This window comes from Heloderma suspectum, chromosome 1, assembly GCF_057233095.1.
Source record: "Heloderma suspectum isolate Gila_16-S chromosome 1, 16-S_ref, whole genome shotgun sequence".
NCBI lineage: Eukaryota > Metazoa > Chordata > Lepidosauria > Squamata > Helodermatidae > Heloderma > Heloderma suspectum.
In genome coordinates this window covers 34,289,607-34,301,793 of record NC_139458.1, presented here as the reverse complement: position 1 = coordinate 34,301,793, position 12,187 = coordinate 34,289,607, and the positions used below count along the sequence as shown (strand labels likewise).

Sequence of the window (12,187 nt, the reverse complement as noted above, 5' to 3'; positions counted from 1 at the left end):
TAGGATTATCTGTCCCTCCAGAAATTCCATATCAATTAGATAGCGACAGACTGAACTAATGAAAAAGCAAAAGATCCACATTTACTCTCAAAAGATGGCTGCATAATGTTTATTACACATGAAGAAGCCATATGGTGGTGTTCTTTTACGGCTGTCCTCTTGATGGACAATCCATTTCCATCCTGTCCTTTGGCTTTGAGGTGGAAATACTGTATAAATGCATCCAATCCCATCCATTCAAACGGGTTTCAGTTGGCACACTTGAGCCTTCTCTGTTGTTGTTGTTGTTGTTGTTGTTGTTATTTATTACTTTTCAGTACCGCCCGATAGCCAAAGCTCTCTGGGCAGTTTACAAAGATTAAAAACATTAAAAATACAGTATATAGAGATTAAAAGCCATTTACTTAAAAACACACAAACAATATACACAAGAGAACATATATCTAAACAACTTCAAACAAGCAATCTCAAGCAAACAACCATAACCATAAGACAATCCATGATCGATTAAAACCTATATGGTGCCGAACGCCTGGGAGAAGAGAAAGGTCTTAACCTGGCATCGAAAAGATAACAGTGTTGGTGCCATGTGGGCCTCATTGGGGAGATCATTCCATAATTGGGGGGCCACCACTGAGAGGGTCCTCTCACTTGTTGCTGTCTTCCGAGCTTCCCTTGAAGTAGGCCACTGGAGAAGGACCTTAGATCTTCAGTGTAGTGTACAGATAGGTTCATAGCTTTATAGGTTAAAACCTTGAATCGGGCTTGGAAACATACAGGCAGCCAGTGCAAGCGAGCCAGAGTCGGTCTGATATGTTCAGATCTTCTGGTCCCCATTATCAATCTGGCTACCACATTTTGCACAAGCTGCAGGTTCTGAACTGTCTTCAAAGGCAGCCCCGTGTAAAGTACATTGCAGTAATCAAACTTGGAGATTACCAGAGCATAGACAACTGAAGCCAGGTTATCCCTGTCCAGATAGGGGCATAGCTGGGCCACCAACTGAAGCTGGTAAAAGGGGCTCCATGCCACTGAGGCCACCTGAGCCTCAAGTGACAAAGTTGGCTCAAGGAGAACCCCCAAGCTATGAACCTGCTCCTTCAGGGGGAGTGCAACCCCATCCAGAACAGGTAGAGCACCCTCCATCTGGTCAGAAGAACCACCCACCAACAGCCTCTCAGTCTTGTCTGGATTGAGTTTTAGTGTATTATCCCTCATTCAGTCCATTGTCGCAGCCAGGCACTGATGTAGCACATCCACAGCCTCACCTGCAGAAGATACTGATGACAACGCACTCCAAAATTCTGGAAGACCACACTCAACAATTTCATGTAGATGTTAAATAGCATGGAGAACAAAACCAACCCGTGTGGAACCCCATACTGGAGAATCCACAGGGCTGAGAAATATTCCTCAGGCACCATCTTCTGGAGCCAACCCTCCAAATAGGAGCAAAACCACTGCAATGCAGCGCCTCCCACTCCCAGCTCAGACAGTCGTCCCAGAAGGATACCGTGGCCGATGGTATCAGAAGCCACCGAGAGGTCAAGGAGAATCAGCAAGGCCACACTCCCCCTGTCTCTCTCACAACATTGATCATCATACAGAGTGACCAAGGCTGTTTCTGTGCCAAAACCTGGCCTGAACCCCGACTGAAATGGATCTAGATAATCAGTCTCATCCAAGAGTGTCTGGAGCTGGTTGGCAACCACTTGCTCAAAAGCCTTGCCCAAGAAAGGAACATTTGCCACTGGCCTAAAATTATTAAGATTTTCTGGGTCTAGGGAGGGTTTCTTCAGGAGTGGTCTTACTATCGCCTCTTTGAGGTGGCCTGGGACCACTTCCTCATGCAAGGAGACATTAATCACCTCCCTGGCCCAGCTGGCTGTTCCTTCTCTGCCAGTTTTTATAAGCCAAGAGGGGCAAGGATCCAGTACGGAAGTGGTTGCACGAACCTGTCCAAGCACCTTGTCAACGTCCTTGAGCTATATCAGCTGAAACTCATCGAGGAGAACAGGACAAGGCTGTGCTCTGGACACCTCACCAGATTCACCTGCGATAACACTGGAGTCTAATTCCTGGCGGATGCAAGAGATGTTATCCTGGAAGTGCCTAGCCAATGCATTACAGCGGGCCTCAGAGTGGTCTACAGTGTCCTTAGGGCCAGCATGTAATAGCCCCCAGATGACTCTGAAGAGCTCCGCTGGGTGGCAGATAGAAGATTCAATAGAGGCAGCAAGATGTTTTTTGCCACCCTCACTGCCTCTGAATATACTTTACCATAGGCACATACCAGGGTTCAATTGCATCCACTAGGATTTCTTCTCCATCTGTACTCAAGCCGTCTCCTATTTTGTTACATCACTCTCGGCTCCAGGGTGTACCATGGAGCAGTACAAGCTCTACTCAGGAGAGGGCGCTCAGGAGCAATCGTGTCAACTGCCTGGGTCATTTCTGTATTCCAAAGATCAACCAGGGTTCCAACGGGGGGAAAGGATGAATGCCTCTGTACCCATTTCAATTTGGCTGTCCAAATGGAGGATAATGGCTAGTAGTCATGATGGCTATGTATTACCTTCTGTATCAGAGGCATCTTGCCTCTGAATCCCAGTTGTTGCTGAACGTGAATGGGAGGGCGCTATTGTGCCCACGTCCTGCATGTGGGCTTCCCACAGGCACCTGACTGGCCATTGTGGGCGCAGAATACTGACCTAGCTAGGACTTTGGTCTGACCCGGCACAGCTCTTCTTATGTTCTTTGCCCCATGGCTGCTTTTAACTTTAAAAAGAATAGGGGGATCCTGAATCCTGATCACGAACCTCCCACTTCTTGTCTTATTACACCCTCAAGCAAGCCAATCAGAGCTCAACTGAACTTTCCTCTTTCCCGATTTCTAAGTTTCTTGTAGGTATCCCCAGCCAAGCCTGGATTCATGGGCTTTTGTTGCTGTTTTGCATTGGAGGGCAATAATTTCAGAATAAGGCTATTATAGAATAAAAACTGTGATCAGTTCCCAATTGTAGTTTGGTGTCTGCCAGCTTGCAGAAACAACACCCCACTCGTGTCGATGGTGTGCAAGGGAAAATCCCAGTTCTCTGAGGCAGCCTCATTCATGAGAAGTGTCCTCTGTGCTAAACAAGTTGTTCAATCCCAGCCTGACACCCAGCCTTGAAGGCAACAGAGAGTAAAAGTATTTTGGAACAGAGAATAAAAGGATTTTGTGGCCAAGTTTAACCATTAGCGGTGGTTGCATCTGAAATGGGGCTGCTGAGAAAGCTAAAGTCAAAAAATCATTCCGATATAGTAATGACTGAAAAAACCTCAGCTTTCGGTGTTACTTCATAACAGTGCCATTCTTTTGGCTTGTCCGGGTAGCCACTCTCTGCACCCTAGACTGGGCTCTGTATTGTACTGCCAGAACCATAGACAGCATCCTGGGATAAGACTGTCTGAGTTTGTTTCCCACCTCCCAGCTGAGCAGAGCAGAGCAGAGCAAGCTGCTCCAGCTGGTCCAGGGACTACAAAAGAAGCAAGCTCCCAGAGAGTGAGCGACCAGAGCAAGCCATCAGGGGGAGCAAACAGGAGTTGGCCGGGGGAGTTCGGCAGGGGAGGTCAAGGGGGAGGCCCCTAACATTTTTTTTATTTATTTATTTATTTTAACTAACTTTTTTTCATTTATTTGTCTTGTAACACACACTTCCACACCAATGGGACTCTGCTTTTAACCTCTGCTGAGTAGAGGAGCAGGCACAGGCTAGTCTAGAACAATCACAAAGCTAGACACAAGAAGGGAAAAGAGGCTATGGAAGGACAGGACTCTTCAGTGGTGGTGATCTGCAAGGTGTGTGCAATGTTTGTTTTCTTGCCTGAGAACAACATGGCGAAAAAGTGTGGACTGGCGCAGCGACTGTCGACCCTCCAGGGAATAAGAGAACACAAAGAGTTCTTGGACAGAATGGGGGAACTACAGCAGCAAAGGGAAGACCAGAAGCTTGAAGAGCAACAGCAAGATGAGGCAGTGGGAAATGCTGAGGTGAAGAAAAATGGAGTAGAGGATACTCCTTGGAAAAGGGTGACAGTTAGGAGAAGAAGAACTAGACGCCACTCTGCACCAGTGGAAGCAGTGGAGCTGTGGAACCGATTCCAGGTACTTGCAGATGAGACTGGAGGACAGCCTGCAGAGGAAGAATCACAGGGGAACCTGCATGAGAGTGAGCAAGAGGCTAAAGGTCAGTCAAACAGAGGCGATGAAACCCAGGCCTACAGCAAGAAGAAAAGAGTGGTAGTAGTGGGTGACTCCTTGCTGCATGAGATCGAGACCCAGGTATGTTGCGAAGACCCGTGGACTCACCAGGTATGTTGTCTCCCGGGAGGATGGATTAGAGATGTGACTGAAAGGTTGCCTGCACTCATAAAGCCCACTGACAGGAATCCCTTTGTTCTCATCCATGTGGGAACAAATGTTACCACCAAGCGGAGCTACGAAAAAATCACGTCAGACTTTGAAGCTTTGGGAAGGAAACTCAAGACCTTTGGGGCCCAGATAGTTTTCTCATCCATCCAACCCAAGACCGTTTACAGGACAATGGGAATCACCTTCCTGGGGAACACATGCAAATTATGAAAAGACATGGGCAGTACTAATTGCATGGGTCTTTCCCATCCGATCCATGCATGTGAATAAGAAAAAGGGACCCAATTTTCCTTCTTCTCTAGACTCACATTTACAACCTCAAAAAAACTTTTTTGTATTTATCTGAAAGGCTGTGCTGATCCAATCATCAGACTAGAATGACTCCTGATAGAAGTCTCAACTTGGCTGATAACAATGAGGTCAGACTGTAATGGAGATAAAGCTGGTTTTACTTCAAAAGTTGCTTTTTGTTTTCCTGGACTATGCACACAATTGGTGATAACAGACATTATCAGTTCCCAGCTTTGATCAGAGGAGAAAAGCAAAGAGAGCCTCTGACAATTTTAATGCAAATCATTAAATGGTGATTGCCTTCCATTTGAAGTCCATTGTCCTTCTTTGGTAAATACCACAGAATTTTTATCAAGGATTTGCAGTGTAACATTTCAGATTTTCCTTAACTAGTTTTTGTGGTTTTCTTTTTGATATACAAACGGCATCTATTAAAGAAAAACACCTTGGACCTGAAGGTTTTGGTGAAGCGTAGAATTGCCTTATTTTAAAAAGATATATCCTACCTGCAGTAATCTGACCATAAGATGTTCCAACAACCACCTCTCTCATACAAAAAATCCAAGATTGCTAGCAATAATCGATTAGAACCAACATAGCCATGCAAGCACAGCCCCCAAAGCAAAATTAAAATTTGCTGGTATCCTAACAAGAACAAGTTCTCTCAATGTTAAGGCTGCAATCCTATACCTACTAACCTGGGACTAAGTCCCATTGAACATGAGTAGGACTTATTTTTGAGTAGATTTGAATAGGTATAACTTGATTGGTATAACTGAGACTTGGTGGGATGACTCTCATGACTGGAATACAGCAATTGAAGGATATAACTTGTTCAAAAAGAACAGGAGGAACAGAGGGAGGTGGGGTTGCACTATATGTGAAAAATACATATCTCTGCACAGAAATACAGGAGGATGAGCTTGGTAGCCCCATCGAGAGCATCTGGATTAAAATAAATGGAGCAAAGAATAAAAGGAACCTGGTGGTTGGAGTCTACTACCAGCCACCCAATCAAGGAGAAGACAAGGATGAAACTTTTGAAAAGCAAATAGCCAGTGTTTCAAGGAAACATGATGTAGTAGTAACGGGGGACTTCAGTTTTCCCCGATATTTTTTGGGAGACAAATTCTGCAAAACATGGCCCCTCCAGGAAATTCCTGACTTGTGTGGCGGATAACTTCCTCCTACAGAAAGTAGAGGAAGGAACTAGAGGATCGGCTATCCTTGACTTGATCCTAACCAACAGAGATGAGTTAGTGGGTAAAGTAGCAGTTACAGGAACTCTGGGGGAAAGCGACCATGTTGTACTTGAGTTCTTGGTTCTAAAGGAAGCAAAAGCCGAGTGTAGCCAAACACGTACCCTGGATTTTAGGAAAGCTGATTTTCATAAACTCAGAACAATGATCAGTAAGGTCCCATGGCAAGAGACTCTAAGGAGAAAAGGTGTCCAAGATGGGTGGGAGCTTTTAAAAAAGGAAATTCTCAAGGCACAATTACAAACAATTCCAACAAGAAGAAAAGGAGGCAGACAACAGAAGAAGCCAATGTGGCTTCACAAAAAGCTTAGGGATGACCTGAAAACAAAAAAGGACACGTATAGGAAGTGGAAAGAAGGTCAAATAACAAAGGAAGAGTACAGGCAGGTAGCACAGAATTGCAGGGATGGTGTCAGGAAGGCTAAAGCTGAGAACAAGCTGAGGTTAGCGAGGGATGCTAAAAGCAACAAAAAAGCTTTCTTCAGCTACGTTCATAGTAAAAGGCAGAGGAAAGAAATGGTTGTTCAGCTATTAAATAAGGATGGCAAAACGATAACAGATGACAAAGAAAAGGCAGAGGTGCTCAATTCTTACTTTGGCTCAGTCTTCTCCCAAAAGAGGGTCTATGACCCCGCTGGCAAAGGCGAAGTACAGGCTGAAGGGGCAGGATTGCAGCTTGAGATTGATAGGCATATGGTCAAGGAACACCTAATGACTTTGAATGAGTTCAAATCTCCAGGGCCAGATGAACTGCATCCTAGAGTAATCAAGGAACTGGCAGAAGAACTCTCAGAACCGCTATCTATTCTCTTTGAGAAATCATGGAGGACGGGGGAAGTGCCAGATGACTGGAGGAGGGCTAATGTTGTCCCCATCTTCAAAAAGGGTAAATAGGAGGAACCTGGGAACTACAGACCAGTCAGTCTGACATCAATCCCTGGGAAAATTCTGGAGCAGATGATAAAGCGATCCATCTGGAAGCACCTTGAAAACAATGCCGTGATGACTCGAGGCCAACATGGATTTGTCAGAAACAAATCCTGCAAGACGAATCTGATCTCAATTTTTGATCAAGTAACCTCACTTGTGGACTGTGGGAATGCTGTAGACATCATATACCTTGACTTCAGCAAAGCTTTCGACAAAGTGCCCCATGATACCCTGATGAGCAAACTAGCTCAAAGTGGGCTAGTTGAAACAACGATCCGGTGGATCCACAGTTGGCTACAGAATCGGACTCAAAGAGTGTTTATCAATGGGACCTTCTCATACTGGGGAGAAGTAACGAGTGGGGTACCGCAGGGCTCAGTCCTGGGCCCAGTGCTCTTCAACATTTGTATTAATGACTTGGAGGAGGAGGTGCAGGGAATGCTTCACAAATGTGCAGATGACACCAAATTGGGCGGGATAGCTAATACTTTGGAAGACAGAAACAAAATTCAAAGTGATCTGGATAGACTGGAGCGCTGGGCAGAAAACAACAGAATGACATTTAATAGGGATAAATGCCAAGTTCTGCACCTAGGAAAAAGAAACCAAATGCACAGTTACAAGATGGGGGATACGTGGCTGAACCACACTACAAGCGAGAAGGATCTTGGAATTGTTGTCGATCACAAGCTGAAGATGAGCCAACAATGTGATGTGGCTGCAAAAAAGGCAAGTGCTATTTTGGGCTGCCTTAATAGAAGCATAGCTTCCAAATCCTGGGAAGTACTAGTTCCCCTCTACTCAGCACTGGTTAGACCTCATCGGGAATACTGTGTCCAGTTCTGGGCACCACACGTGAAGAAGGATGCAGACAAACTGGAGGGGGTTCAGAGGAGGGCAACGAAGATGATCAGGGGACTGGAAACAAAGCCCTATGAAGAGAGACTGAAAGAACTGGGCATGTTTAGCATTGAGAAGAGAAGACTGAGGGGAGATAGGATCGTGCTCTTCAAGTCCTTGAAAGGTTGTCCCAGAGAGGAAGGCCAGGATCTCTTCTTGATCCTCCCAGAGTGCAGGACACGGAATAATGGGCTCAAATGACAGGAAGCCAGATTCCGGCTGAACATCAGGAAAAACTTCCTGACTGTTAGAGCAATACGACAATGGAACCAATGACCTAGGGAGGTGGTGGGCTCTCCCGCACTGGAGGCGTTCAAGACGAGGCTGGACAGCCATCTGTCAGGGATGCTCTGACTTGGATTCCTGCATTGAGCAGGGGGTTGGACTTGATGGCCTTGTAGGCCCTTTCCAGCCCTACTATTCTATGATTCTATGAGACCGATACGCCTTTTCCCTAAAGCAGCAGCACAGTCATTTTGGATAGCCAGAGGAACGTTCCAGATAGTCTGTAACTTGTCCCTGCCAACTGGGCAGGAGCCAGCATGGGCAGAAGCGGCCAATAATATGGATCCGTAAAAGTCAGCGGTACTCAAACATTTCCCCACAGTCCCCACCGTTTGAAGCAGGGGTGTTGAACCTCAGCTCCACCCCCCCCAATTTGGGCTCCCGATCTAGCCCTCTGTTGTTCCCCAGAAGGCCACCCCTCCCCCCGCAGTGGTTGTTTAGTGGTTCCCAGCTTTTGCATTGCTTTTTTCCCATTCTGAAAGGTTGAAATGCCTCTCGTAAGGCTTGGTGCTGCAGTAAAAGCTTTAAGCTACAATTGGGTGGCGTTTTTGGTATTTGGGTCCCTCCACCAACCACCCCTGGAATGCAGCCCCCGGAAGCTTCTCTGAAATTGAATTCAGCCCTTAGGCTGAAAGAGGTTCAGCGTGTGTCGGATTTAAAGCCTTCTGGAAATGCCTTTGTTTCATGAGGACCCCAGGCTGTCTTAAGTCCTCTGTAATACTTCTGCAGTTTCAGAGTGCTGGGTTTCTTGTTTCCAAGGAGATGGATCTTCCCAAAGGGCTCTTGATCAAGTGGGTGGTTTATTCTTTCCATGGCTGTATCCAGTAGTTGCGTTGTCTTATACAGGGGAAGGCAACCTGATCCCCTCCAGGTGTTTTGGACTACAAATCTCACAAGCCCCAGCCTGCATGGCCAATGGTTAGGGATCATGGGAGTTGTAGTGAGAAACGTTTAGCAGGCACTAGGTTGCTTACCCTTGCCTTAACAGGAAGCACGTTTGCACCCCATTTTTGTCAATTCTCTCTTACTACTGTAGCCCCCTGCACCTTATCCCCATCCTACTCTGGAGGGTCGTCCAACTTTCAGGAGAAGCTTTGAGGGTGGGGCAGGGGGATTAAGTGGTTAGGCTGAAAATTGATTTGCCTGAGTGGAAGTGCTTTCCGCTAAGTCAAAGCCACTCTGGGATACAACCCCATCTCTGTACTCTGAGGATGATGTATGTTTACTGTCTTCAGGTGTCTCCATCTTCTGCACACAGAATCCCAACCATGGGCCTACATGAAAGAAATAGAACTGAGGAATATTGAGATGTAAGCATTCAGATTTTTAAAGAAACAAACATTGCTGGAATTGCTCCCCACATGGTAACACCACATTTGTGCGATCAAAAATCAGCCCATCATCCATGACCTCTCCAGCCTTGGATGTAGTCTTGGCATGCCATTCCACAGCCTTCGCAATACCGTTTCAACCATAGATGAGGAAGACACCATCTGGTGTTCAAGCTGATGGGATATGGTAGTAGCAACTTCCATGCGTCTTGCTTAACCATGGCATTTTATACAGTAGTCACTAATGGATGCCTCTGTTTTCCAGGAGCTCCGTTATACTGAAGAAGAATTGTACCGGACAAAGAATACTCTGCAGAGCCGAATATCAGACAGAGAGGAGGAAATTCAGAAACTGAGGAACCAGGTAATGGGTTAACTTTTATGAATATTATCTGACATACCGTTGATAGACACTGAACAACCCAAAGCTGGCTACTGAAGTACAAAAAATGCCTTGGATAGAAAATGCTGTGGCAGTGTACCATCACAGTCAGGCTAGTCCAGATGTTGGATTAAAAAAAACCCCACCGGTCATATTATTTCTCATTAAAAATAATCCAACTTAAAATGAATCAGACATAATCCTTCAAAACCAACCCACCGTCAAGCACATTGAGTTAAGACCTGAGTTAAGTGTAGGACAAAGAACTGTGGTCGGGGGGCGGGTGGAAGGGATCTGACTTTTGAGGTCAAGCATTATCAACGTGACTCAATATGTTATATGGGCAATTACTTATTTATTTGATACCCCTTTTTCCTCCAAGGTTTTCAAAGCAGTGTACATGTTTTCACCTGCCCATTTTTATCCTCACAACAACCCTGTGGGCTGGTTTGCATGTCACGATAAGCCACCCTGGAAATAAGCTACAGTGGATTGGTTGTTCGCTCTCAAGCCCTCGATACTCCCAACAAGCGATCAAGCACTCTGCAGCTTGCCGTGAGTGGTTTCCCCCATAGTCCTCCCATCCAGTCCTGGCACATAGCCCATGGGCCTTTACAACACAACCTCACCGGCCTACTCCGCTAATGAGCACAAATATGCTCATTATCAGAGTAGAGTTTATTTTGTAGATTTTGTTTTCACCTTTGGGGAGATTTGCACAAATAATAAAGTTAAATTTCCGCAAATCTCCCTGAAGGTGAAAAAAATAACATTATATATGCATAAATCTCTCTGAAGATGGGAAAAAATAATGTTAAATATGCACAAATCTCCCTGAAGCTGGGGGGGGAAATGTGTTACTGTCTAGGGAAGCAGTGAAGTGGAGGAGTAAATTGACTGTGTCATTTCAAGACATAATGGAGAGAGGCTATTGTTAGTGAGGTTGCGTGGAGCAACCGGGTTTTTTGGTGCTCTTGCCTGGTGGCTCTGTAGCCCTTTCAGACGAGCACATCACAACAACCCAACAACAAGCCATAGGTTCTCAGGGTGGCTTGTGCGTTTCAAAGGAAACTGCACCAGGTTCAGGTGTCATGACAAGCCACTTGTTTGTTTCAAACAAGGCTGACAACCTACTGTGGGTCATTGTGTCGTGCAAACCAGGTCTGTGAGGTACATGAGGCTGACTGGCCTGATGTTACCCAGTGAGCTTCTTAGCTGAGCAGGGATCTGAACCTGGGTCTGTCCAGGCGTAGCCCAGCACTCTGACCCAGCAGTAGGAAACCTGGTGCCCTCCAGATGTTTTGGACTACAAGTCTCATCAGTCCCAGCCAGCATGGCCAATGGCTAGGGATTAGGGGAGGTGTAGTCCAAAACATCTGGAGAACAACAGGTTGCCTACTCCTGGTCTAGCCACTATACCACACTGGCTCTCTGAATATTTCTGTCTGTCAACCAAACAGCTTGGTTATTTAAGCTGTTTTAAGCAATTTTACATCCCATTGACTTTGAAGGGGCCATATTTTACTCTCCCATAGAAATCAAAGGGAGTTATAAGGCTTAACTTTGGCTGGATTTTGTCCTTATACTTATTAGCCCCTCCTTCTGGGAAGTTATTGGCATTTAGTTGAGTAAATGATCTTGCTTAGTGTCCTTGGATGAGTACAGAGAGAGCTAAACTGAAATTCATTAAATTCAGAAGTGTCTGGTCTTTATGCAGATAATTGGCCAATGCAAAAAAAGGGCTATATGTACAAAGATTTGGGCTTGTTTGAGGCCAAGCCAAAAACTGTGGTTGCCAGCCCACCCCCCCTGTCAAGCCCACCCCCCCTTTTCTTTGGGAAACACTGGGTAGGGGGAAGGAGCACACACTGTTTTGCTGTGCTGCTTAAAGCCACCAGAGCCAAACACCTTTTTCCCAAGGGAAAGGCTAGGTGGGAGACGGAGCGCCCCACCCATCTGCCTTTCTTGCTCTCGGCCAGAAAAGGACAGGGGTGTGTGCGTGTGAGAATATATGAATTATGCATTAGGAAACTTTATTTAAATCAATCCATCCTAGATGGTAGTCAAAGTGTCTCTTTTTCCCACCCTCAATCCTTCCTTCCCCCTGCCCCCGCCCCCCAGTTAACAAATAAAACCTTGAGCACTAGTAGCCAATCAGAGTTGGAGAATCGGCTGCACCAGTTGACGGAGACACTAATTCAGAAACAGACCATGCTGGAGAACCTCAGCACAGAAAAGAACTCCTTGGTCTACCAGCTGGAGCGACTGGAGCAGCAGCTGAAGACTGTCCAGGGTCCTTCAGTGAATGGTCCCTCCATTAATATGGCAGGCACTGACAGCGGTGAAGGTAAAATGGGGGGATGTTCATGTGCTGACTAAGAACAGATGCACTGTA

The 12,187-nt window shown here is 46.0% G+C and overlaps 1 protein-coding gene across 8 annotated transcripts in view; it reads left to right on the top strand.

Annotated features, from left to right (window-relative positions):
* The window catches only part of GOLGA5 (golgin A5), a 37,702-nt gene that overhangs the window by 15,450 nt on the left and 10,065 nt on the right, over positions 1-12,187 (top strand). For 6 of the 8 annotated variants that reach the window (XM_084840407.1, XM_084840373.1, XM_084840415.1 and 3 more), the window contains exons 9-10: positions 9,676-9,774; positions 11,914-12,139. In XM_084840407.1, coding sequence (XP_084696533.1) covers positions 9,676-9,774; positions 11,914-12,139 — 325 coding nt within the window. Of the gene's footprint in view, positions 1-9,675; positions 9,775-10,174; positions 10,361-11,913; positions 12,140-12,187 lie in introns of those variants that run through there. The other 2 variants (XM_084840434.1, XR_014788567.1) reach the window with 2 other exon arrangements.